Source organism: Phytophthora sojae (assembly GCF_000149755.1).
Source record: "Phytophthora sojae unplaced genomic scaffold PHYSOscaffold_5, whole genome shotgun sequence".
NCBI lineage: Eukaryota > Oomycota > Peronosporomycetes > Peronosporales > Peronosporaceae > Phytophthora > Phytophthora sojae.
Window position 1 is genome coordinate 4,367,033 of NW_009258119.1, and position 24,139 is coordinate 4,391,171.

General features: G+C 53.8%; 7 protein-coding genes across 7 annotated transcripts; 1 reads left to right on the top strand and 6 right to left on the bottom strand.

Moving 5' to 3' along the window:
- Positions 1 to 237: 237 nt before the first annotated feature.
- On the bottom strand, positions 238 to 1,000 carry PHYSODRAFT_507128 (hypothetical protein; the record flags this gene model as incomplete). Its single annotated transcript, XM_009531170.1, has 2 exons — positions 238 to 654; positions 725 to 1,000. The coding sequence occupies 2 exons, from the start codon at positions 998 to 1,000 to the stop codon at positions 238 to 240; spliced, it is 693 nt and encodes a 230-aa protein (XP_009529465.1).
- Positions 1,001 to 2,730: 1,730 nt separating this feature from the next.
- On the bottom strand, positions 2,731 to 7,526 carry PHYSODRAFT_354807 (hypothetical protein). The gene is made up of 4 exons (XM_009531171.1): positions 7,346 to 7,526; positions 7,146 to 7,258; positions 6,942 to 7,057; positions 2,731 to 6,857 (listed from the first exon to the last, which is right to left on the bottom strand). The coding sequence occupies exon 4, from the start codon at positions 5,707 to 5,709 to the stop codon at positions 4,768 to 4,770; it is 942 nt and encodes a 313-aa protein (XP_009529466.1). The 5' UTR covers positions 5,710 to 6,857; positions 6,942 to 7,057; positions 7,146 to 7,258; positions 7,346 to 7,526; the 3' UTR covers positions 2,731 to 4,767.
- A 923-nt stretch (positions 7,527 to 8,449) lies between these two features.
- On the bottom strand, positions 8,450 to 9,420 carry PHYSODRAFT_546426 (hypothetical protein). The gene has a single exon (XM_009531172.1). It carries the CDS (start codon positions 9,392 to 9,394, stop codon positions 8,585 to 8,587), a length of 810 nt encoding a protein of 269 aa, XP_009529467.1. The 5' UTR covers positions 9,395 to 9,420; the 3' UTR covers positions 8,450 to 8,584.
- Positions 9,421 to 10,153: 733 nt separating this feature from the next.
- Positions 10,154 to 11,010, bottom strand: PHYSODRAFT_286365 (hypothetical protein). Its single transcript, XM_009531173.1, has 3 exons — positions 10,677 to 11,010; positions 10,489 to 10,604; positions 10,154 to 10,406 (listed from the first exon to the last, which is right to left on the bottom strand). The coding sequence occupies exons 1-3, from the start codon at positions 10,931 to 10,933 to the stop codon at positions 10,336 to 10,338; spliced, it is 444 nt and encodes a 147-aa protein (XP_009529468.1). The 5' UTR covers positions 10,934 to 11,010; the 3' UTR covers positions 10,154 to 10,335.
- Positions 11,011 to 12,223: 1,213 nt separating this feature from the next.
- On the top strand, positions 12,224 to 13,455 carry PHYSODRAFT_315906 (hypothetical protein; the record flags this gene model as incomplete). The annotated part of the gene is made up of 6 exons (XM_009531174.1): positions 12,224 to 12,349; positions 12,407 to 12,610; positions 12,680 to 12,830; positions 12,901 to 12,974; positions 13,159 to 13,291; positions 13,361 to 13,455. The coding sequence occupies 6 exons, from the start codon at positions 12,224 to 12,226 to the stop codon at positions 13,453 to 13,455; spliced, it is 783 nt and encodes a 260-aa protein (XP_009529469.1).
- A 1,053-nt stretch (positions 13,456 to 14,508) lies between these two features.
- Positions 14,509 to 16,215, bottom strand: PHYSODRAFT_504824 (hypothetical protein; the record flags this gene model as incomplete). The annotated part of the gene is made up of 10 exons (XM_009531175.1): positions 14,509 to 14,669; positions 14,763 to 14,852; positions 14,927 to 15,039; positions 15,114 to 15,184; positions 15,267 to 15,376; positions 15,452 to 15,557; positions 15,625 to 15,743; positions 15,826 to 15,944; positions 16,018 to 16,087; positions 16,182 to 16,215. The coding sequence occupies 10 exons, from the start codon at positions 16,213 to 16,215 to the stop codon at positions 14,509 to 14,511; spliced, it is 993 nt and encodes a 330-aa protein (XP_009529470.1).
- A 2,149-nt stretch (positions 16,216 to 18,364) lies between these two features.
- Positions 18,365 to 22,913, bottom strand: PHYSODRAFT_354810 (hypothetical protein). Its single transcript, XM_009531176.1, has one exon. The coding sequence runs from the start codon at positions 22,269 to 22,271 to the stop codon at positions 20,877 to 20,879; it is 1,395 nt and encodes a 464-aa protein (XP_009529471.1). The 5' UTR covers positions 22,272 to 22,913; the 3' UTR covers positions 18,365 to 20,876.
- Between the last annotated feature and the right edge of the window lie 1,226 nt (positions 22,914 to 24,139).

Here is a 24,139-nt window from a genome sequence, read left to right on the forward strand (position 1 = left end):
CAAAACCGCCTGGCTCGGCAGTGGGAAACTCGCTCCGCTGTCGGACAAGACTGAATTGGAGCGCCCACTTCTTGAAACTCTCCATCTATCATGGACACGCCAATGAAACGTGATTAGTTGTGGGGAGGGGGTATAGTTGATGACAATGGCAGAGGTTACCTCGCTTGACTCTGGCTCGAGGTCGTTCTTCTCTGCATCGATAAGCGCGCAGCTAGCTGCATTTATCTCCAGGATTGACTAGGGAACACAACGTGCAATGCAGTAAGTTATCAAACGATCTTTATACCATCGGGAATGGCATCCATGGCGCACCTTCATTGGTATTGTCAGATACTCTGCCAGCTCCATCGCAATCACCTTCATGTCTGATGCAGCTTGAATGGAAAAGTAATCGCCAATGCCCAGTCGCAGCTGCGGATAGAGTTCAGCTTGCTGTAGCGCCATTGCACTGGGGACTGAGGCCTTTGCCAACGCCAAACGCCCGCTAATGACGATGCAAAAGTCTCCCTCTTGCTGCACCGAAGGGCTCACGAGACTCAGCGACAACATTTCACCCGGGCGCAAGCTCACACGGCAGCTTGCCGTAACGAGAGCTTTGATCTCATCGGCCGAGAACGAATTGAAGTATGGCAGACTGCAGATCAGCGACGTCGGCTACAAGCCCAATGCCACAACATCAATTTAGCATCTTACCCAATATTTGCAACGATTCACCCGAACTTACCGAGATGTTCTGCTGTCGAAGCTCGATCTCGTTCTTAGTTCGGTCGTTGAACTGCATGTTCATGCGCTTCATGAACATGAGCTGTCGGAACGCGAGCTTCCACTTGTTCTCTTTCGTCTCCGGCAAAGGCACAGTCGCATCGGTGGCAGGCTCCAGTTCGGCCGGTGCGGCTTGACGTGCCTCTTCCGGACTTTCCGAGTCTTCCTCCGAAAGCTGCGGCGTCTTGCCATCGACCACCGACAGCTGGAGCTCGCCCGGACCCACTACGTCGCTCATGTTGCAGCTAGCAGCAGAGTACTAAGAAGTCACCAACCGAGTGGGCCCTACCGTCGCTTTGGTTTGGTGAACGTCCGTTACGCTGATCGATGCAAAAATACATGAGCTTCGTACGTGATTCCAGCAGCATAACCATGATTCGCGAAGACTAGATTGTTTGCACTCAAGCATGTGCTCAGTAAAATCTATCGTAGATCCACAAGGCTATCCGTGCCTTTCTTTAGTTGAGGCAAAATGTCTTCTCTTATTCATATTTATCACAATTAGAAATTGATGATAGGTCCTTAGAAATTCACAATACCGTACCGTACGTGGTTCAGAAACATGCGACGCACTTGATTGGCTAAATATGAGTATGAGGTTCTTATAGAATCAGACCAGCCCCGAGCCAAAGCGGAGCGAAGGGAGAGCGAGCGTCTCCGCCCCGCGTCGAGCAGCGCCATGACGTTCAGCACGCCGCCCTTCATCCACTTGGGTATCGACGCCAGGACCGGCAAGTCCTACCACATCTGCTCGCGAAAGGTGCGTCTGAGAACCCTCAAAACCCAGCGAGGATCCGATCCAAGAGCGTTAAAAGAGCTCCTCGACTGCGGTGCTCAATATTTTACCTACTAATTACCATAATTGTTGTTGCGTTATTGCTTTAGTCGCTATTGTCCTTCGGGGCGATATTGCTGCTGCTGGTGGCCATGTCGTCCGAGAGGTTCCTGTTCAAAGTGATGGTGGACCGGATGGAGTCGTACAGGTGTGCACAGTTGAAGTTGGACTACTACTGGAGGGATAGGCGCAATAAATGGACTGACAGATATGGTGCAGATACTTTTTGTGCCAGCTCATGACGTTCCTGTACATTCCGCCGATGTTCTGCATCGTCAGCTACAAGGCGACGCATGACGTAGGTTTTTGGTGGGGGTGATTCCATCGAATTACTGGGTGTGTGGATCGCTGAAGTGGGGATATGCTGCTACAGGATCTCGTGGAAGACGATGGGATGGAGTTCCCCAAGTTTCACTTTTTCGTCATGGGACTTCTTGATCTCCTTCACGTGAGTATTGAGGCTTGCTAGATCTGGATTCGGAAGTGTTTATAACGTTAACAAATCGTGCTTGTCGCGGTGTGGTTGCTAGGGGTTGATGCTGTTCATTGCAGGAGGTCGGACAGACCCGACGCAGACGCTTTTGTTCATGCAAGCTTCTATCCCTATATCAGCTTGCATGTCAGCGCTGTTCTTTGGTGTCAGGTACGATCATATCGTAGCCTAATTGTAGATGAGGGGCTGCAATTGGTGCTAATTGTCGATACCTTTTTGTGCTGAGTAGATACGCACGCTCCCAAGTTATTGGCATGCTTATCATCACGGGCGGTATCATCCTATCATTGATACCTTGTATTGAAGAGTACGTTTACACCATAGCAATAAACCATTTTTCGTTTTGTTTTGCTGACGTTTATTTGTGATTCAGTACCCAGAGCAAAGACTTCGATGACAGGGAGATTGGCTGGAACAGGTAAGAGCTAAAGTGAAGGGTGTAAGACCAGTTTTTCAATGCTGACGGTTGTGCTGCAATCGCCCCAGTGTTTTCTTTCTTCTGGCAGCAATCCCGGGCTCGGTGTCAATGCTTTACAAGGAACGCGTTATTCGTGACCAACCAGTGGACATGTCGTACCTCAACGCGTGGGTTTCAGTCAACCAGTTTGTAGCCGGACTACTAGCAGCACCCCTCATCTTTGACGCGGAGGTACGAAGCATTCTCTAAAGGTCGTTATTTCGTTCGCGCCCTGAACCTCATTTACTTGATGTTATTAGTTCCTTCACCTCGACCAAAAGACAAGCGGCTTGATGTGCCTTATTCAAGGAGAAAGCGAGGTGTCTACAGATCACTGCTACGTAAGTGTTAGTTTCGTGATCATGGCACCCAGCCCAATGTTCTCATATCTTTTTGGTATTTGTTTGTTTGCAGCTGGGTCTTCCTATCCTCCTTCTATACGTTCTCAGCAATATCGTCGTGAATGTGCTGCTACTCCAGCTCATCCGGCTCACCAGCGTTTCCACAATGTATGGGTGCACGCTCGTGGGCTTTTTGACTTCATTTGTGGTGCTGGCTTGGTATCAAGTGGACCCCGACAATTTTGGCCTCATTAACCTCCATGACGGTCTGCGGAACTGGATCCCGCCATCAGTGTTCGTGGACGTATTCGCGTTCCTGATCATCTTCGCGGGCAAGGTGCTTTATCAGTGGGACCCTGATCCGGAGGTAGAAGCGACGACCTTGTCGGCAGAAGACAAGGAGGCGATGTCACTACTCGATGGAGAGGACGACTATGGACTGCGCTACACGTAAGACACTGCAGCATATAATACCAGAAACAGGAAAAGGAGGCGCGAAAGCTGTCATCAAGCGCAGGAAAGCAGTTCGGTCGAATGTGCATTTTCAGCTCCTGGACGAAGAAATGAAATCCGATATACAGCGTGACGACGGCCCTGGCTGCAAACAGTATAAGGCCAGCCCCGGTATGTTTTGTATATTGCTTGCTCTTCTGATGTTGCCTGCCGCCTCTTCGTCGTTACCCCAATTCAGGTCTTCTCGATTTCGATTCGACCGTTCATTCACTAACTGCCGAGCTTTTGAAAACTCCTCGTCACTTTGAAATACTACAGCCAAGAACCGTAGGGAATGTCTATCTCGCTGAAACAAACGACAGCTTCGCGCCTGGCCAAGACAAAGAAGCCGCTGTCAGACATGCACCAGCTGCAACGTGCTGTGAAGGAGCTGCAGCGCGAGGCGGCTGATCAGCTAGTGCTGGAGGTGGAGTCGCAGGCCACGTTCGAGTTTCTGACTTCACAAATCCGCGCGTTGCGTAGTGCTTTCGATACGCTTTCAGACGTGGTGATGACCGAGGTGGACGGACTTCGCAAGGAGACGGCCCGAAAGCTTGGTGACTTGGACGCAGACGTGGTGCGCCAAGGGGAGATGCACAAGGCGACGCATACAGAGGTGATGCAACTGAAGCGGACGATGGAGATATGGGGTCTCAAGGAGCGAGACTGGGCCAAAGATAATGAGATTCTCAAGGCCTCACACAGCCACAACGTCGAGTGGATGCAGCAACTGCAGCGCGACGTCATGGACGTGAAGGACAAGCTGCACGAGATCAAGAGCGACACTGGGAGTCGTATCTCGGAGATCTGCGAAGAGGCCAACAGTTTGCGTGGAAACTGGCAGAAGCACGTCGACGACATGCTGGACCGACTGCAGGATTTCGACTCGGCAGCTCAACGACAAGCGTCAGAAGCTCGCGCTCAGGCGCAACAACGTGCAGACGACCTGGAACTCATGGAGCAAGCTCTCAGTACCGTTCAGAAGCAACAAATGCAGGTACGCTCAGGACTGGAAGAGCAGGCGCAGAGCGTCGCATCGCAACTCGCTTTGTTAGTGAAGAAAGTGGAGATCGCAGAGGTGCACGCGAACAACCAAAGAGCAGCGCTTGAGCAGCTTCGAGCCAAGAACGCGGTGATGGAGAAGGAGCAAAGGCGAAGGATGGACAACATCGGCAAGATGTTCACGGTGCGTGTAGTGCTGGACAACTTCAACTACTGTATACCACTAACGCCGTATTTGACGATGTACACGTTAGATTTTCGCGGATGCGCTCAATATCTCGCCGACGATGCTTGCAGCAGCTAGTTGACTATTTATCCCAAGAGGAATGCACCTCTGTCTTCTATTTCAATACAACTCCAACCTGGCAACGCCATGGGACGTCGTCTAACGCGAGTTCATCTCGAGCGAGATCTGCTGCACGGCCTTGATGAAGGCGTCCACGTGCGCGGGCTCCATGTCCGGGAAGCAGCCGTGGCCCAGGTTGGCCACGTACTTCTGCGTGCCGAAGCGCTTGAGCATCTTCTTGACCTCGTCATAGATAATGTCCGTGGACGCGTAGATGACACTCGAGTCCATGTTGCCCTGCAGCGAGACACGGCCGCGCGCAAGCTGGCGCACCTCGACGGGGTCGGACTGCCAGTCCAGACCAATGCAGTCGTACTTGGTAGCCACGAGCTTCTCGTACGCGTACTGCGTGCCCTTGCAGAAGCACACCATGGGCGTGTCCGGCGCCTCCGCCTTGACGCGGTCCGCGATCTGGACCAGGTAGGGGAAGACGAACTCGTAGAAGTGGTCCTGGGTCAGCACCTCAGCGCCCACACTCTCAAAGACCTGCAGAGCCTGAGCACCCGCGCGCTGCTGAGCCAGCAGGAAGTTGACGCACACGTCGGTGATGCCCTGCAGCAGCTTGTGGGCCGCCTTCGGGTGCTGGTACAGGAACGTCTTGAGCAGCGCCTTGGTGCGGCTGCCGCTGCCCTCGATCATGTAGCACATGAGCGTGAGCGGGGCGCCCACGAAGCCGATGAGCGGCACCTCACCGTTGATCTTCTGGCGCGCCAGGTTGAGCGCGTCCAGCATGTAGCCCAGCGTCTCCTCGATGTTGGGGTTCAGGTCGAGCTTGTCGATGTCCTCGGGCGTGCGGATCGGGTCGGGCAGCACGGGCCCCACCTTGGGCACCATCTTGACCTCCATGCCCATGGCCTGCGGGATCACGAGAATGTCCGAGAAGATGATGACCGCGTCCATGTGGTAGCGGCGCAGCGGCTGCAGACTCACTTCCACCGCCAGCTCGGGCACGCCGCACATGGTGAAGAAGTCGTAGCCCATGTCGCGCAGCTCGCGGAACTCGGGCAGGTGGCTGTCGTGTCATAATACAACACGTAAAACAAGGCATAACTTTTGAGTCTGCTGCTCCGTTCAACCTCGAAGAGGGCTCAAAACGCAGCTAACTCAACGCACCGTCCGGCCTGACGCATGCACCACACGGGCACGCGCTCCGTGCGGTCGCCGCGCAGCGCGCGCAGCAGCAAGTCGTTCTTGAGCTTGGGCAGCTGGTCCAGCGGCACGCGCTCGAGCGGCGTGCGCGTCATGGGGAAGGGCAGCGCCTTGTTGGTGGTGCTCTTGTTGCTCTTCTTCTGCTGGCGCTGCACGATGTAGGCGGCGGCCGCCGCGGCGGAGAGCGCCACGGCCAGGGACGTCGTGGCCACTTCGCTGCCCATGAGTCAGTTAAGTGTAGGAAGGTTGCGGTGGTGCGGGCGCTAAAGGCGCGGATCGGCGAGTGCGTTGCCTCCGGCTGCGAGCGTGCGGTTATCCGTAGGATGTGGAAGCTGGGGCGCAGTCCGAGCGATGAAATAGCGAAGGGACGCCATTGGCTGGAGGGGACCCGCGCTTTTCAGCGAATCAGCGAGCTGATATTACGCAATGGCCACCTCAACTTCGCGCCGGTGGTGCTGCCCACATTGACGAGCGTATTTGACGAGCGTGTTCACTGTAGGCTTGCTGTGTGCACACATTATAGGTACTTATGCAAGCTACACAAGGACTGCAGCTCATAACTGAACGCCCGCCGACTTCGCTTGGCGGTGAGCAACTTACTCCGAGTAAGTATGTGTAGCTTCAGTGCGGTGCGGCTACGTGAGCACTTGAAAGAAAACGAAGTGCAGTATCGACAAGGTATGCTGGCCTTAATGCAGTAGAGGTTACAACGGCGATTCTGCCCAAAACTTCTCTCCACAAGTCCAAGGTTGTTGAGTTTTAGACGGCTAACTACTTCTTTGAACACCGCGACCCGAGGATTTAACTCCGGTTGTTCGTATTTCTGCCCACTCGTGGTCCGCGTCGCAGCTTTCTCATCACTCGCTTAAACGCAATAGAGCCGCGAAAACTGAAGACTTGCACATTCGCTTACAGAACTCCCAGAAGGCGCAGGCTCGCCTCGACAGTCAGGCCAAGGCTCACAAGGAGTCCTAGGTAACCTTTGACCGCACAAATCACCACGAGTTAGATGCTACCACCAGACATGCATACGCCCCAAGCAAGCGCTGTGCTACGAAACCTACCGAAGCCGCCCTGCATTCTCTTCTTCGGGTCGCCCGACGAGTAGCCGCGCATGTAGGCAATGAAGCCAAGAATGCGCACCAATCCGGCGATCACGGCAATCTGGGGACGGTAGACCCTGCAGAAGAATAGGTAAGCAATAAACGCCCAGCAGCATAAGCCTTTTATCACTCCTCGTTTGCAGCGTGAGGAGCAGTAAAACGTACGCAGACGTGAGCAGAAGGGCGAGGAAGAGCGGGATGTTCTCCATGATGTTCTGGTGGCCGCGCTGCACGCAGTTGAAGGCCTTGGCGTTCTTGTTGCTCTGCTCCGCGTACATCTACAGAGCGCATCCCAACACCAATCCGTTAGCTCAGTGGAACGCTGCGCCGTGGCCCTTGCTTAGCAGCACCAAGTTGCGTCTCACCTGCGGGTACTCGATCCCGTAGAGCTTGCGAGCCTTGCCCACCTTTATCCCGGCCCAGAAGTTCACAAACAGCAGCAGCACCACGAGCAGTGGCACGAAGCCGTGCGCGGGCTGCAGCTCCACCAGGGTTCCAGCCATGCTATCCAGTGTTTCGAGGCTGTCCGGTGTTGCGCTTGGTCAGTCGAATTGCGTTGTGACGTTGGATTGGATCGGGAGGAGGGCGCTCTATTTGAGGTCGATTACGGAATCAAAATGCTGTGTACTTGTATAAGTATGGTGATGGCGTGAATCTCTATAAGATGGTCAATGTGCTGCTCATGATCTTGTCTTCGTGTGTTTTAAGTTTTTGTGAAAACCGATTAGTTTGTCCTGCTGAATTAGCCGGTTAAATATCGCTCATAGCGGATTTGAAGACTAATAAATCGGGGATGTCTCAATTATAATCGGAGTATAAATCGCTCACCGGCAGCCTAGCAATTTCGATCAACATGCATGTATCCTCGGCCCGAGACTCGCCAAGTGCAGCGACAACACCGAGCTTAAACGCATCTCCTGCATATCTCGTGTTACATGTATTATAGCGTGCGGCGTTTCCTGCTTAGTTCTGATGTTAGTGTTGTATGCTACAACTTGTAGCCTTGACTACATTGCCAAGAGCTACTGTAACGATTGTTGTCTGGCGGCTGATTTGCTTGCTATTCAGAGTCAGAGCATGCTCTGACTCTGTAAGTCGTCCTAGGTAGTAATCTTGAGTATAAATCAAGGTACTCCAGTCTAATTAGGAGGTCAGATTTATCAAATCGGGGTAGTCGGTCTTATTAAGCCACTACATCGGCGGATTAACAATCCAATAAGACAATACCTTATCTTCATTCTGTAGAAGCACGCGCGTGCTGTGATTATGGGATTATGGGGGAGGAGCAGCTGCCATACTAGTAATCGTTGCTGAAGGCCCGAAACATCATTCCTTTGCTTGATGTATCTTCATTCTTGAGCTGGATGGATATCTGAGCAGTGAAGTCTTATAACAGGAACGGAGTCTTCTTGGTAGACCTCACACTGCTTGATAAGTATCTTTGATCCACATGGAGAAATGAAAGGTTTGTTTGAAAAAAAAGTCGTGGAGCAATTCGTGCGACCACTAAAACAAGAAGAAAATTACGGATACGAACAACACGCTGACCTAGATCCCGGGTAATAGCTAGGCTTTCCATCTTCGCCCTTGAAAGAGGTCACACCTCACACAATCACCGTCTTCACGCCAGGGACAACCCAGACGACCTTGTCTTTGATATTCGCGTCCGCAGCCAGCTCAGCACGGGCGTCCTCGACGGATTCCGTGAAGTGCTTCCACGACTCGAAGTGCAGCGGCACCATCTTCTCTGCGCCAATGTCCCGAGTGAGCTGAGCTCCTTGCGCGCCGTCCATTGTGATCTGAAGAGGTCCCGTCGGTAGTGGGGCGATGGCCTTGCCGAGGTTCATGAGCGCCACCACAACGTGGTACCTCTTCGGAAGCTCGTTCGCCAGCTGCGGAATGTGCACCGTGTCGCCCGACACGTACACAACGTTCGGCAGACCGTCCGCCTCGTTCACGCCAAAGGAGGGTGACTCGAGCACGAAGCCCGTGCACTCTCCGCCAGGCAGGTGCTGGGTGGGCGTTCCCGTGATTTTGAACTGCTTGCCGTTCAGCGTGACCGTCGTGGACTCCCAGGGTGCAAGTCCACGAACGCCAGGGCGAGGAGCGAGGTTCTTGGCGCCGTCGAGGGTGGTGAAGACGTGGCGGCCATTCAGCATTGTGCGACCGGATGTGTCGAGGTTGTCGACGTGGTCCTCGTGGCTCAGGAGGACAGCGTCAATGACAGGCAAGTCCTCGAGTCCGAGCGCGGGGTCGTCAGTCTTCGTGAGCAGGACACCGTCACGTTGCTGGAAGTCGCCATGGTTGCCGAAAGCTGGGTCGAGCAAGAAGTTGACGTCGTCAATGGTCAAGATGGCCGTCGCCGTGCTGATGTGCGTGACGCTGACGGAGGACTTGAAGGACGAAGACCGCATACTTAGTCGAGGAGTCTTGGGCTTGTTGGTTCTTGAGAGAATTGCGGAATGAAGTGGGGACACGCCGGTGCAAATTAAAGCCATGAAACATGGAACTTGCGGTCGCAATCGTCGGTAGTCAGAGTGGCATTGACTTCGCTTGAAGTGGTCTGTACAACTGTGTCATCGATGACAAGTTGTCATTGACAAATAATAGTTTAATCGCCTTCATGTATGATCACCAATGCATGTAAGTTATAGCTAAGCTGTCCGCAGCTTTGTCGTGTTCATTCATGTATTTGCCTTAAGATTTATCCTTTCAAATGATTCATTTGGTTTGTTGCAATGTTGGTTGCTCTCCTCGTCAGTGCAGAACTGATTGTGGAGGTTTGATAGCAGCCTTGTACTACATGAACTAGTGGTGGTTTGGGCCGAGCGAGCGCACCATGTTCCCTACGGGCTCTACGAAGGCAGAAACTGTTGTGTAGTGCAAAGAAAAATAAGTTCACTGTTTTCATTGTGTTCATTTGCTCGTGTACAACAGCTATGTAGTAGTTTCACATGCATCAATTACGCGCGGAAACCCTGGAGCCTTCAATCGTGCGGTGGGTAAGCCCAAATCCACTGGACTACCGTGTCCACCTCCAGGTTGCGCCATTCTTCCTGAAATCTTGTTGTTGGCAACTTCAGCAGCAGCTTCCTGTCGTTGCTGCTGTGCCTCGCAGCACTTTCCCTCGGATGCTCGCGAATATCACCGGCGTCTGGTAGCAGCGCTTCATGTACGTTCGCCTCACACTACCCCTTGAATCGGAGGCATCATGAGCGTGCTCGCCGGTCCTTCATTTCTCGTGATACTTCACACTTCTTCTCTTCCATCTTGCTCTTCGTCTCTTGTACTAGTTGTCGTCTGATTCATCATCACTTGTCCTCAGTTGCTGCTCTTCATCCTGATCGAGCAGCCACTATAGGTGACCAAGCAGGCGTAGTGCAGCTTCCAAAGAGAGTCCTAACATCACTAGCGTGCCGAGGTAACCTGCAGAATTAAACCGAGCAAACAAAAGTATTAGAATTCAAGATCACATGATAGCGCAAAATAGCGGAATAGGACAACGTACCGAAGTTCCCCTTTCTCCTTTTCCCTGGGTCACCGGTTGAGTAGCCCTTGACGTACATGACGAACCCAGCAATGCGGACCAATCCGGCTGCTGCGGCGACTTTGGGGCGGTAGATCCTGCAAATCACATCAGCAAACGTCCTCGTCAGATAAACGATAGCTGGCAATTGCAAGCCGCTGGTCACGTACGAGGAGGTGGCGAGCATGGCGTAGAACAGCGGGAGGTTCTCCAGGACGTTCTGGTGCGCGCGCTGCACGCAGTTGAACTCGTTGGCGTTCTTGTCGCTCTTCTCGGCGTACATCTGCGGGTACGGCACGTTGAACTGCTTGCGCGCCACGCCGACGCGGAAGCCGGCCCAGGTCCCGACGAGGCCGGCGCCGATGACTACAAGTGGGATGTAGCCATGCGCCGGCTGGAGTGAGACTCGCACTGCCGACACCGACATTCGATGGGAGTGCAGACGCGTATGCAGGTGGCTTGGTTTGCTGCGGGATGGAGGGGCTTGCTTGGGCGGGCGCAGGCAAATTCCGAAGTGATCTCGCCGGCATGTTGGAATTGGAGACCGATGATGGGGCAGCGCCGCGCAGCACTGTTCTTCGTTTTTTTTTGCATTCGCGGTTTCCCTTATCTTTGTTAAACGACGACCGCGTACCCCCGCCCTTCGCTGCGACGGCTCTGCAGGCGAAAGCCCTATAGAGCTGCGGACGTATCCGAGGGGGACGGCGCTGATTTTTCGCAGCCGTGCCCCCTCGTTGAACCAGGCAGAAGAGCCCGATAAAAAGATACGAGGAGAAGACCATCAAATTATTTGGACAACGGGCCATGACGCCGGGCACGGGCCGGGCACACGACACCCGAGGAAGAGTCCAAATAGCGTTTCGGCAAGAAGAATTCTTCTGCAGTGAGAAATTCCCCTTTTGCCGTTGAGCGCTTTGTGGCTCAGCGCCCACGCAGCCAGCAAGGTTGGAGACCGTTCTCAATGTTGTTGAAAATTGTACAGTTGAAGTGGCCCAGCAGGCGAAGCGGCGCCGAAGGTTCGTCCCAACGTATCTTTCGTTGGCCGTAGCGACACTTTCGTGCAATTGAATCGGGCTGCCCTGCCCGCGGACCTTGAGACTTTCGTCCCAAGGTCGGAGCGCTGGGTCTCGCGGGACTCTCGCCGCGTGCAAACTTTGCGCATTGCTTGGAGCCTCCGAATCAGAGGGATCAATGCGGGTGCCTCAAGAAACACGCGGATCCCGGCGATGTGCACTCGCTCTGCTGCGGGCTTCAACTGATTCTAGTACAGGGAGCTCCTATTCTTATCCTCCACTTCAACTTGGGCGAGGTCGTTTCATGGTTCTTGGAGAGGGAGGTGCTCGTCCTGCTTTGCGCGTTGTTGCCTTTGTTTGCTCTCATCAAATCAGCATGGCAGCGTGAGTTGGTGGCAGGCCTCAAGTGACGAGATCTTGCAATGTTGCTGACCTAACTCGGATCTTTCGCTGTCATTTGATGCATCCAAGTGCGGCGGTCAAGAAGCTATCGCGCTACTGCTGCAACAACTGCGGAGGGGCAGAGCTCTATCTGTATTGCTGGGTAGGTCGCTGCAATTAGTTGCCTAGAATGTCATTGCTTGAAGAGCTGCTGACATGGGGCTCTTGGGTTGCGATGGTGAGCAGAAGGGTTGTCGACACGTGCAAAACATCAAGGTATGTCTGTCGTGAGCAGGGGGGGGGTCAAGGATCGGTTTGCTAAAATGGAGATGTGCTGTGCCTCCCAGACTTTTTACGCCGAGAACAAGTCCATTCAACAAGAGCTCGAGATGCTGCGCGTTACAATTTATGAGCAGGAAATCCGATTCCGGGAGTACGAGCAGCAACTGGTGCGTGGGATCGGATGCGTGGTTGTTTTTATTTATTCTCAATGGGTGTTGTTGCAGAAAGAGAAGCAAGAGAGCTTGGAGTTTCTCGTGGAACAAATAAGGAGGCTACCAAGTTATTATCCACCGCAATGGTCCGACGATTCCGCGTCAATTCCATCGGGCTTGCCGTCGTGGTCGACTGTCGCTGCCAAAATGGTGTGGCAGCAGTTCGATGGGGATCGTGATGGCAAGCTAACCACTGAGGAGCTTCGACAACTCAAAGTAACCCGATGTCAAAGAGCACAACCTGTTTTCTGAAATGACGGACTAACGCGCTTACTTCTGGATTAGGACCAGTTAAGATCAAGTCACGAAAATATCGACGACATTCTGCCGGACTACCCGGAGAATCCGTTGACTTCTCTACACTTGCTCCAACTGTACGAATGCGGAGAGAGCTCCAAGCTGTCGGATGATATTCGCTCTCTTGGGATTTTATGCGGTAGGCTTGATCGTTATCGACGCTAATAAATCAGCGCTAAATTATGTATACATGTATTTTCGACTTGCAGGATCATCGGAAGCCTTGGCGGAATCGCTATCGACTTCAGATACTGCTCTTTGCCGCATTGTATTGGAATCTCGGGTACACGAAGAAGTGCTGTGGTGTGGCGAGTCGCATATTCTAACTTACTGTGCGTTCTAATAGCAACTGCAAAAGGAACGAGACAACTTCCAGAACGAGGTTGACGAAAGCAGGGTGAGTTTGACCGAACTGTTCATGCAAGGATGGTTGTCTAACGTTGTAGTTGCACACCTACAAATTATAGAGGGCGAAGACACGCTTACGTGAAGTTTTCGCAGCTTCCAAGCAAACGCTCGAGGACCAAGCCCGTGATCTTCTCAGGCTTCAGCAAAAGGAAGCGGACAACGACTTCCAGCTCCGAGTTGCCGGCGAAAAAGGTTTGGCGCGGTGGCGACAGTTCAGCTCTTGCTTATCAGATTCTGATAGCTCTTTCTGTTAAACTATAGCTGCAGCAGGTGCAACAATCCTGTCGAAAGCGAAACGTGAGTTGTCAGCAGCTAAACACGCGTTGCTGGATTTGAGAGCTCTCGTCGATGAGTAAGTTCGGCTTTTGACCCGTAGCATGCCGGCGGAGGGCTCACAATAAGGCTATCGCTTTGCAGCCAAATATCGGAAAAGGAAAAGTGGCAGCGATACTGCTGGGAACTGGAGGAGCGACTGCACGAAGCGTCGAACGCAAGCTACGTCAAAGAGGTGTGTTGGTTGGTCATTCCACATTGAGAGGGCTCTGCTTACACCTTCTTGCTGATGTCGATTTTGTAGCGTGATCTCTGGCGAACAAAGGACGCAAAAAAGGAGGAGAGTCGGAAGAACATGCTCTTATACATCGAGGCACAGAAGGGCAAGCGCCATTTTCGGCGCCCCGTCGAGCCTACAGAAGCTGCGAGTTTGACAAGCAGGGCGAGTTATGTTCTGAGCTTCGAGTCTGAAGTGTCCGAGCCCATAGCGGACAACAACGACAGCCGCATCGAATCGACTTAGCTCACGATGGCTATCGATGCGTTTCATAGCACGATGCTACTCTTGTAGCATTATCCCTGATAACTACTGCTGAATACCCTTCAGACCTCACGCTTCATATTGTATCAGCCATTCATTGAACTCGAGCAGCTATTACTACGTAAGTTATTTGCTCCCCTCATCCAGTGTTTGTTAGTGTCACCGCCCTCCTACGCAGGGAGAGTATGAGAGGCGGGCTCTAATGCACTCCGGATATCGTCTAATCCTCGGGGGCGCCGTCGATTCACTTCGGGGCCATCAGCTCCTCCGCGAACAGGCAAAAAAAAGTAAAATAGTAACCCTAGTGGACCCTTGTGTAACCCGACTATTACGTGAGGTTACCCTCACTTCAACTTGAAGACGACTTCCCAGTGTGAAGTTCCCACACGCACTCAGCGCGGAGTTGGCATACCCCCCCCCCCCCCCCACACACACACAAAGCCAACAGAGCAAAATATTTTCGCGCATGTGTATTTCACTGATGGAGAACTGATAACCGCACGTAAGCCTAGTAACACACCGGAGAAGCTGCAAGAATCACACTGTCATCTACGCGTGGCCTTGCTGGAGTGTCGTGCATGGAGGGTGGCTCCAATCAGATACCCTTGTTGTAAATGAACTGGCGGATAGGTTGTCCGTTGCGGTCCACACGGGATCGGAACTCCTCCTCGACGCTGTCTGCCGAAATACTTCCCATTTGCGGGAACAGTGCGACAGCGCTGGGCATGGCGCCCCACAGGCATAACGTCAGCACAACTACGTAAATGGAAGTCATGCAAAACATCGCACAGTAGGAAATCAGTCAGGTTTGTCCAGGCATTTCGTGAAACACAGGGACAATGAACGCACCAAGCTCAGCAGCAAGCTTGGGGTATTTCTGCTTGGGCATAATGTTGGTCTTCTTCATGATCTCGTACAGGTACGGCGGAAGCAGCAGGGCTGTCAAAGTGTCAATAGCGAGTTAGTCAGCAACTAGCGGTGCGAGAGATCGATTCCAACTACGTAGGACGTACTGGGCATGGGCAACGCAACGCGCGTCAGCGCCACCTGTCCGAGCGACTGGCGTCCCGCAGCAACGGAGCGTCCGTGGACATCTCCGTGCTCGTCCATGATGTCAATGCCTTCCCTGTAAACGGCAATCAGGATTGAGTGAGTCTTAACAGCAGCTTCCAACACGATGAGATCGATAGATCAACGTACGTGAACTCGTTGAAACGCATGGACACTGCGTTGAATGCACCAGCACCGGCGACGGCAACAAAAGGCACCATCTATCGAAGGCAAACGAGTAAAAAATATTAGCAATCTCGGCAAAAACAGCATCATAAAATGTTTCGAGCAGTGGCTACTAACCTTTCCCAGGAACAGACGCGTACCGGGAGAAATGCGCTTAGCCTTCTCAACCATCTTGCCGAGGCCGACGGCCATCGAGCAAGAAACGGCCGTCGCGGTTGCATACGACTCTGTAGACCAATACAAGTATGTCTTGTTGAGGAAAACAAACAGGAAGAAAAGGAGGAACAGCGCTATTGACGTACTCAGGATGGTCGAGTTGTCCTGCTCACTGCTGGCATTGCGGTTGGCGTAGTTAAAGCCAGCGTTGTAGCTCTGGTTCACCCACTGCCAGAAGATGGTGTTTCCCAGCTGCTCACACACAACAGGTTAGGTAAATCGTCGTGGCCAGCGCAACACAAGCATACAAATACCGTACCGTGGGGGCAGCCAGCAGCATGCCGACGCAAATGGGAATGTTCACCGGCATGAACGCCGACAAGCGGAATGCTGCCGGAACGGTCTCGCCGGTCTGGGGGTGCACCGCGGCCTCATAAGCTGAGCGTACGCGTTACAACAATCGTAACAGCAAAGTCAGCGCCCTAAACCCCAATGCACAGCCAACATGCTTGCGCCTTACCTTGACGGAGGTCCCAGAGCTCAGCGTCCTTGAACTGGCCAGGCGGGAGCGTTCCGTTGCGGAAGCTGTCCAGCGTCTCCGTCGCGTGCTTAATGTCCTCCGAGCTCAGGAAGAGCCACCTGAAATACGCGCAGAGCGTGAGCTATCGATTCTCGCGCTGATCAAAAGAGAACCGAGGACAAATGAACGTACTTTGGGGACACGAGCTCGGAGAACTTACGCCACCGACCGACGTACGTCGAGGTGTCGTAGCGCGGCTTGTCTGGGCAACATATGTGCATTCGCAGCCAGGTTAATACGTGCTATTCGCTATGTTATCCGAGTCCAGCAGATTCCTTCATGCAATGTCTTCTTACCGAGCGAGAACGGAGGCACTTGGTCGGTGGACATGTTGATCTAGATGAATGCTGTACGCTGGCTGGCACTTGTTGCAGTTGCTGCGAGTTCTCAAGTGTGTGCACCACCAGCGACCACTTGGTTGGTCGCGACGCTTTATCCCGTATCAAGTCCGGCGGCCCAACTGAGCCACGTCAGTGGCAGGGATGCTTTGCGCCACCGAACAGCTGCTTCGATACGGTTCATTTAACTTTCTGTACCGACAAGTGTGCCACCACTGGCACCCGCGGCGGCAGCGATCAGCAAGAAATCCGCGCACTGAGGAGTCTAACAATGCACACAATCACGAGCTTCAATTGCTGTTGCTTTCCTTCCCAAGACACCTTTTGACGATCAAGAGGGTTGGTGCTGTACGATCGCCATAATCAGAGTTAACTTGTGGCACTAGCCACTTTTCAGAGCGCTTCATTCATGATGATTACCGCGGAAACGGACAAGTTCAAGTTCAAGGGCTGGCAACTCGGGCTGGCAAGCTCAGTTGGCAAAACCTCACAGCGCGCGCAGCACCGCAGTTAGTGGACGGTTCAAGCGTCGAGTGGGCAGGCGCACGTATTAGATTGGGCGGTGTAAATCGTATAGCTAGCATGGTGTGGGAGCACGGAGTATTGACGGCATGGCGGATACAATACAGTGGCAGCACAGGCCCTTGTTGGAGTGAGCTCGCATTGTGCAGGACTGCGCTAACCCTAACAAAATCGCAAGGTGATGCCTCTGGCAACCGGCACCACAGTCAGCAGCTCCAAATCGAGATTGCAACGCTTGCATGGGACATTGGTGCGGTATCGTTTTTTTTAACTGTGTCGAAACGGGAACTAGTGTCGGCACTTCCGACTCGAAGTTGAGCTTTCACGTTCCGCATGCAAGTTCCCATCCGCTGATCAAATTGAATTTGTTGCGGCTATGATACTACGAGTAAGTAGATGAAATCGCATGCTCCTGTAGCTTCGCCTGCTGGGCACTTCGTTGGTCGCTTTGAAGTGTCATTGCTGTTTGGTATGCTCGCTCCTGAACTCGTACGATCCATGGAGCTTGGGGACAACCTGCAAGTGGACCTTATGCATCCCTCCGATGTTTTGCAGCACTGTGGAGGAAAAGGCGGAACCTAACAATACTTGCGTTAGCGAACACGGTACAGTAGTTGAACACCTCTGTCGAAACTGCAGTATTGTACCAGCCGATGTCAAGTAGGAAGCAGCGCGGTAGTAGCTGCTTCATCAACGCGCAGCGAAGGCCCGATTGTGTTCCAACTTGGAACTTTCAAGTGAACAGCTTCGGTGTGCTGGGCTACAGCATCGTTACCGATGTTCTATCATAGTCAGTGATCTTCTTCGTAAGCGTGCGAAAACGACCAAAAGTACCCGACGAAGAAGGCGAAGGAGCTCCACACGCTTCGCATTATGCACCTCGACGGCGCCAAACCGGCAGAGCTTATCGCCCCGTGAAAGCGTACTGAAGTAGATCATACGCACCCTCTACTCCGATGCCCGCTGTTCAGTACTGTACAACCATTCAAGATCGGATACGGGCTACATCATGCAAATTCGATGGCCAATCAAGACGCGAGCTGACTAAAACTTCAACTTCAGTCCTGAAGTGGACGTGGCAAACGCGATGCACGCGCTGATATCGAGAACAGCACTCTCATGCAAAGAAATGCATGCATGTACGGCATGCATTCACCGCAGTGAAGGCACACAGACGACAAACAAACACGTTCTTGTGGCAGTGATTGGTTGGCCGCCACTTCTCGGGATGTCAAACAACGGTTTTGTACTTTTGCAAGCCCTCGCATTCAGCTACGAGACAGGGCAGTCAAGACCGACGCAAGACCGGAATGGTGCGTTGATTGGCGCGATGACCTCCTTCGGGTACGCTCGCGCTCGTCGCAGGTAGATCCCTCGGTCGCTGGCGCAGCGATAATAGCATGCTAGCGCCTGGGAGAGCGCTCACTTTTAAATCTGCTCGCTACCGCGCTCATCTCCTGCTGCTTGCCTACTTCCCACCACACCACACACACAAGAAACATGACGAGCGTCCAGCAACAGCAACAACCCCAAGAACCTCTGGCCTCCAAGGTGGTCGTGGGAAGCCTCGCTCGACTTGCTCCCGTCGACCTGATGCCCGAGCGGTACTCGCGTCACATGAAGATCCTGACCAAGCTCAAGCAGATCCGCCGGGTGCAAGTTTGTCGGAGTGAGAACAACACTCGAAGCTATGTCATCGACGTGTACACCAACTCGCAGTCCACGACCCGCATCCCTACAACTTTGAAGACTGCCGCCTCTGCGGTGGTCCTGGAGCAAGGACACCAGTCTACCGCACTCTTCAACCAAGCGGACGTCCACGTCGGGAAGCAGTTCTCCGACTTTGTCGCACTGCGCGACGAGCTCTACGAGTTCTGCCACACGGGACCTCACCTGTACATGAACTGCAAGTTCTGCAGCGAAGTGACACGCTACCTGCTCTTTGGAGCGGTGCTACCGGGCGCACTGCTGACCTGGATGCTTCCACAGCGGCAGCGAACCAAGGCGGTGCAGCGCTTCATCGAGTCCTTGCTGCAACTGGCAGTCTCGTGCCCAGTGATCGACTCGCAAGCCTGCCCCTGCCAAGAGAAGCTCCCTCGACAACTCTACAAGTTCCTCTTCGAGACATCAGCTTGAAGGTCTTTAACTCCCTTCGCCTCATCCTAGAACGTATCTAAACCTACTTACCAAAGAGCGGACACTTCATCCGAGCTCTAAACATTGAATAATATACCTCTATCTATTATTTTTAACCTTTACGGTCATCGCCTGTATGAGCTTTGGTATTTGCCGTAAGCTTATGCCTAGGACTCCAAGCCGGTATAACATCTATTTGGACTCCAAGCAACAAAGCTCTTCAACTCTCCCAGGTAGAACGGAAAGAGTCCCGCCTAGGATTGCTTCTCGTGTCATCTCCATCCTGACCCGCGCCGAGCGAAGCGCCCACGGAGATGACGTCCATGGTCTCTAGTGACGGGCACGAAGAAGTGGCGAATAGCGCTTTGGATTCCCCCCCCCCAGTCACTGACGTTGTTTCGCACATGAATAATAAGTTCTTGACTACATACTGTTTTATGATATCCCATCAGCCAATCATCAGAATCTTTAGACGGGGAAAAACACACACTTGAAACGGGGGGCTATCAAGTGACCAACTGACTCAATAGCTCGCGATCATGGCGTCCAGGAACCTCCTCCGCCGCTCCGCGCGTCTCGCCGCTGCTGTCGGAAGCAAGCGCAGCGCTGTGTGCGCCGTCTCCACGTCGGTGGCTGGCCGTCAGTGCTTCCAGGCGGCACCCGCTGCGGCTCAGATCCGTCTCCTGACCACGCAGTCGACTGCCAGCAGCGAAGAAACGACGAGGCCGGAGTCTTCCATCGACCCGGAGCAGCGCATCTTGGAGAAGGCAATGAACCACGTCGCCGTGCATGGGTGCGTCGCTTTCCGGCCTCCAAATTCGCTCTACAAGCTGAGATATCCTCAAATTTAACGTTGCGGGATGTTATCTCATTGTTTGTTGTGCTCAATAGATGGACCATTGAGGCTCTGGCTGCTGGCGCTACGGACCTCGGCTACCCGTCGGTGGCCCACGGCATGTTCCCGCGTGGAGCCATTGAGCTGGTGGAGTACTTCATGGACTCATGCCTCATCAAGCTGCGCGAGACGCTCATTGTCAACACGGAGCAGCTGCAGGCCATGACGGTGGCCGAGCGCCTCAAGTTCGGTGTTCGCACGCGCCTCCAGATGATTGAACCGGTGATGGCGACGTGGCCGCAGGGTATGGCGGCGGGTGCGTTGCCGCAGAACGCCCCCGGGACGGCGAAGAGACTGGCAAAGATCTCGGACGAGATCTGGTACTTCGCTGGCGACAAGTCCACGGACATGTCCTGGTACACCAAGCGTGCTATTCTCACGGGTATCTACGCCAGCACGGAACTGTTCATGCTCAGCGACAAGTCGCCCAACTTCCAGGACACTTGGGCGTTCCTGGACCGCCGTGTCGATGAGACCATTCAATTGGGCGAAGTGCCGCAGAACGTGAGTGTTTTGGATGCCGTTAGTGTTGAAGGTGGATGAACTAACGAGCTGCTTATCTTTGATTCGCTTGCATCACAGTTGAATGACGTGGCTGGCATGGCCAGCATTGGGCTGCAGTCGGTGTTCTCGGCCGTGACGTCGCTTGCGGGCCCTCTGGCAGGACAGATTATCTCGAATTCGCCTCTCAGCCATGTCCCCAACCCGATTTCTGCCGTGGGAAGCGTGGTCCCGCCTTCGGTCGTCTCGGCTGTTGCGTCGGGAATGCCCTTCAGCGGCCCCACGCCCGCGGCTGGTGCAACGGGTGGTGATGCCATGGCGTTCGAGTCGAAGGACCTGAAGGAAATTAACGATGAACTCGAGAAACTCGGCGGCGTTGACACGACTGAGCGACGGAGCTAAGCCACCAGGACCGTGCGGTATCAAGCGATTTCGAGCTGCCAGCCGTCATGGATATAGTGAAGACGCGTGAACACTTCTCGCCGACCCAGTACGGCATGCCTCCACAGGCATGCCCACATACAAATCAAAGCAACAACCAATGCAAGGTATTTCATGAACTGAAATGCTCGTTAATTTTCAAACATTCGCCACGGCGTTCAAGTTGTGTCTTCCTCTTCGTTAGGCTCGTCGTCCTCTTCCTCTCCGACATCGTCATCATCCGCTTCCTCGCCATCACCACCTTCGTCTTCACTGGCATCCTCATCCTCATCGTCATCATCATCGTCGTCGCTGCCGTGGTTGTTGCTGCCCTCCGCCTCACGCTGAACTTGCTCCATAAAAGCCTTCTTGGCTGCAATCTGAGCCTCACGCTTCTCGCGGCGGGCGCGCTTCAAGTTGTCAATGCGTTCTGCCTCCTCACGCTCCATGCGGGCTTCTTCGGCATCCCAGAACGCGTACTGCAGGTCTAGCGCGCGCAGGTCGTCACGCACCCGCAACAGCTTCCGGTACCAGAGTTCCTGTGTCCAGCTAGCCTCAGCGTGCTCTCGCTTCACGAGACGTATGGCCTCGCCAAGTAGCAACGGCGGCCAGTCCTTGCGAAAGACTTCGCGTTTGTCGGGGCAAAACAGTCGCCCCTTGCCATAAATGCGATTGCAGCGCCACGTTCCAGTGTACGAGTATCCAAGAGCGCTCGTCTCCGTTCCCTCGCCGTGACGCATGTTGTTGTAGAATTCACCTTCATACACAGCTCCACTCTGGTGCATCTGCAGCTTGCCGACCCCGCAACGCTGGCCTCGAACAAACTCCCCTTCGTAGCGGAACCCACGCTCCATCTCCATCACACCAAAGCCATGGAACTTGCCGTCTGCAAACGCACCAGTGTACTTGACACCGTTCGGGTACACCACCGTTCCATTCCCGCTTGGTACGTTGTGGGCAAACCCGCCGCGATACTTGCCGCCATCAGCGAACGAGTAAACTCCAAGAGCGCCATGCATTTCTCCATCTTTCCAGCGCCCGTTGTACGTGTAAAACGTGTGCTTGCCGTGAGATTCGAGCTGACCTCGAACCTGTGGCGCCAAACCTGGTGGAGCGTTGACCATTGCCACCTCCGGAATGATTTCAAGTTTGTCGACCTCGTCCTCTTGGTTGTCGCTTGTTTCAGGGTTTTTGGGCTTCGGAGGAGGCTTTTTCACCCCGGTGATCGCCGCCTGCTGCTGCCGCCTGCGAGCAATGTCCTCATCAACGTGAAAAGAGCAGTCTCGAAATGCCCGTTGAAGCAGAATTTGGCTCTTTTGGCGCGGCTCGAGGGCTTTCGATGGGTCTGGCGCCGCCAGATCCTTCGGTGGGGGCTTCATGATGGCATCATAGTGCTTTTGGTGCGCGAGCATGCGGATTTCGACAGTGGAGAGTTGATCCGGTACTGCGAAGAAGGCCTGCTCGAGCCGGTTAAACAGCACGGCGCTCCAGCGGTTGAGTTGGATCTGGTTCGACTTGAGGAACCATGGTGCGAAGCGAGCATGCACTTCCGGCAGACCCACGCGACGCAGCATGCGGTAGTAGAAGACGCTGCGCGGGTCTTCATCCTTGACTCTCTGTTCGCAGCTCAAAACGTCATGAGCTCAAAGCTGTCCTGAAGTTTCAATCCATGACTGTCAACGTACGCGCTGGTAGGCCACCAAGCTCTTGCGGTCTTTCAAGATGAGTGCGTTGATCTGCTTCACAAGCTGCAGAATCACAATACAGAGAGCTCCCTGGTGTGAGAATGCTATGTGATTCGCCTGAACTTTACAATGCCGTACACACGTACGTTGTGCATCTCGCGCTCAACGCGCTTCTTGTCCTCGAGCTCTCGACGCAGGATTTCACGGAGGTATCGCTGCCGAGCCTCCTCGGGGGTCTCTTTCCGCGGCTTCCTCCGCCCAGGCCATAAGCTCCGCACTGTCAGCGACATTGCTGCATGCAGAAGCAACCTTGGTGCACTGGGGTTGCTGGCACGTCCATGGGCGACGCTTTGCCTCTACTAAATCTATAGCGTGTAACGAACCTGTGCTCATGCGTGCAATGTTGCAACGCGTACGCTAGATGTAGCTACGCCGTGCGGGCTAATGCTAATGCCAACAGTGAATAGAAGTAATGTGCATGAAAATTGAAGATGTCGAAAGGTTCTATAGTCACATGCACATGGGACCCCCGAGGAGGAACGTGCTTGCAACCTCAAACACCTTACGGTTGGTATGGCAATGCTATGTTTTATGAGCGGCTTCACGTCCACGGAGGAGGGGACCGAACACCGAGCGAGCTTGCGGGGCAATAAATTGACGAGGGGTTGGATAGTTCTCTCAGTGGTGTTTGAATACATTTTTGCTTCCACATCCGACAGGTGAAGCCCGAAGGCGACCCCGGCTTTCAGTATTAGCATGGAAATTTTTTACATCAACGAGAACGGTGCGAATGGGGCCAACACACAGTAGAGCACTTGTGCTCTATGCGATAGAAAGGAGGAATGACCCGGTCGAACCGCAGGGATCGTCGTCCGTCGGTTCGCGCGCGTTCGATTTGACTGGACCAGCTTCGCCCAAGGTTTACCTTGGGTTGAGTATGACCATGGTGAACCAATCAGAACGAGTTCTAGGATGGACCCAGGAACCTTTCCTGGAAAGGGCAGGATGGTCCTCAGGCGTCCCACTCAGAGCGCCGGAATTGTCGATCCAGTTGATTGACGTCACTCGGCGCGAAAGGGATCACGTGGGCTGCGACTTAGGGAAGGCCCGAGTGCGCTTGAAAACTCGCTGTGCTTGAAAACTCGCTGTGTGCATGCAGCGGAGAGTGGACGGGTGCGGTAAATGTACCTCGACAACCCAGCCAGTGGGTTGAATCAAAGGCGCAGTTCACCTTCCCACATCCATCCTCCCCAAAAGGAGGAACAGTCCCCATTCTAGAACAGCGCCGACGGGCGCTGCAGCGCCCGATCCTTGGCGAGGCCCCCGAGCTGGCGACAGGAATGTCTACGGATGCGCTAGTGGCGATCGGCAGGCATCATTCGGCCCGCAGAGAGAGAGAGAGGTGGCCGGCCACCTCAGCATGCGCGCCAATCTGCAGCAGAATCCTTGTGCGCCTTGCCAGCCTGCAGCAGCGGGCCTGAAAATCCTGCGCGTCCTGTAGGACACCCGCCCACCTAGAAGCATAGCAGGCGATGCGTGACAGTTGCTTCTACGCTGGCTCTCGGGCGAGTTGATCGCGCACTCGTAGGGTTTATTTGGCCTCGGTCGAGCCGCTATACTGCGGCTCGCCCAATTTCCAGTTTGTGCTCGGCAACAACTCGGTAAAAGGTGGCTAGACAGCACTTAGATCTCGTGAAACTGGCGGGCGTTAAGCGAAGCTGTTTATGTGGTCGAATAGTTACTGGTCGTTATAGGGC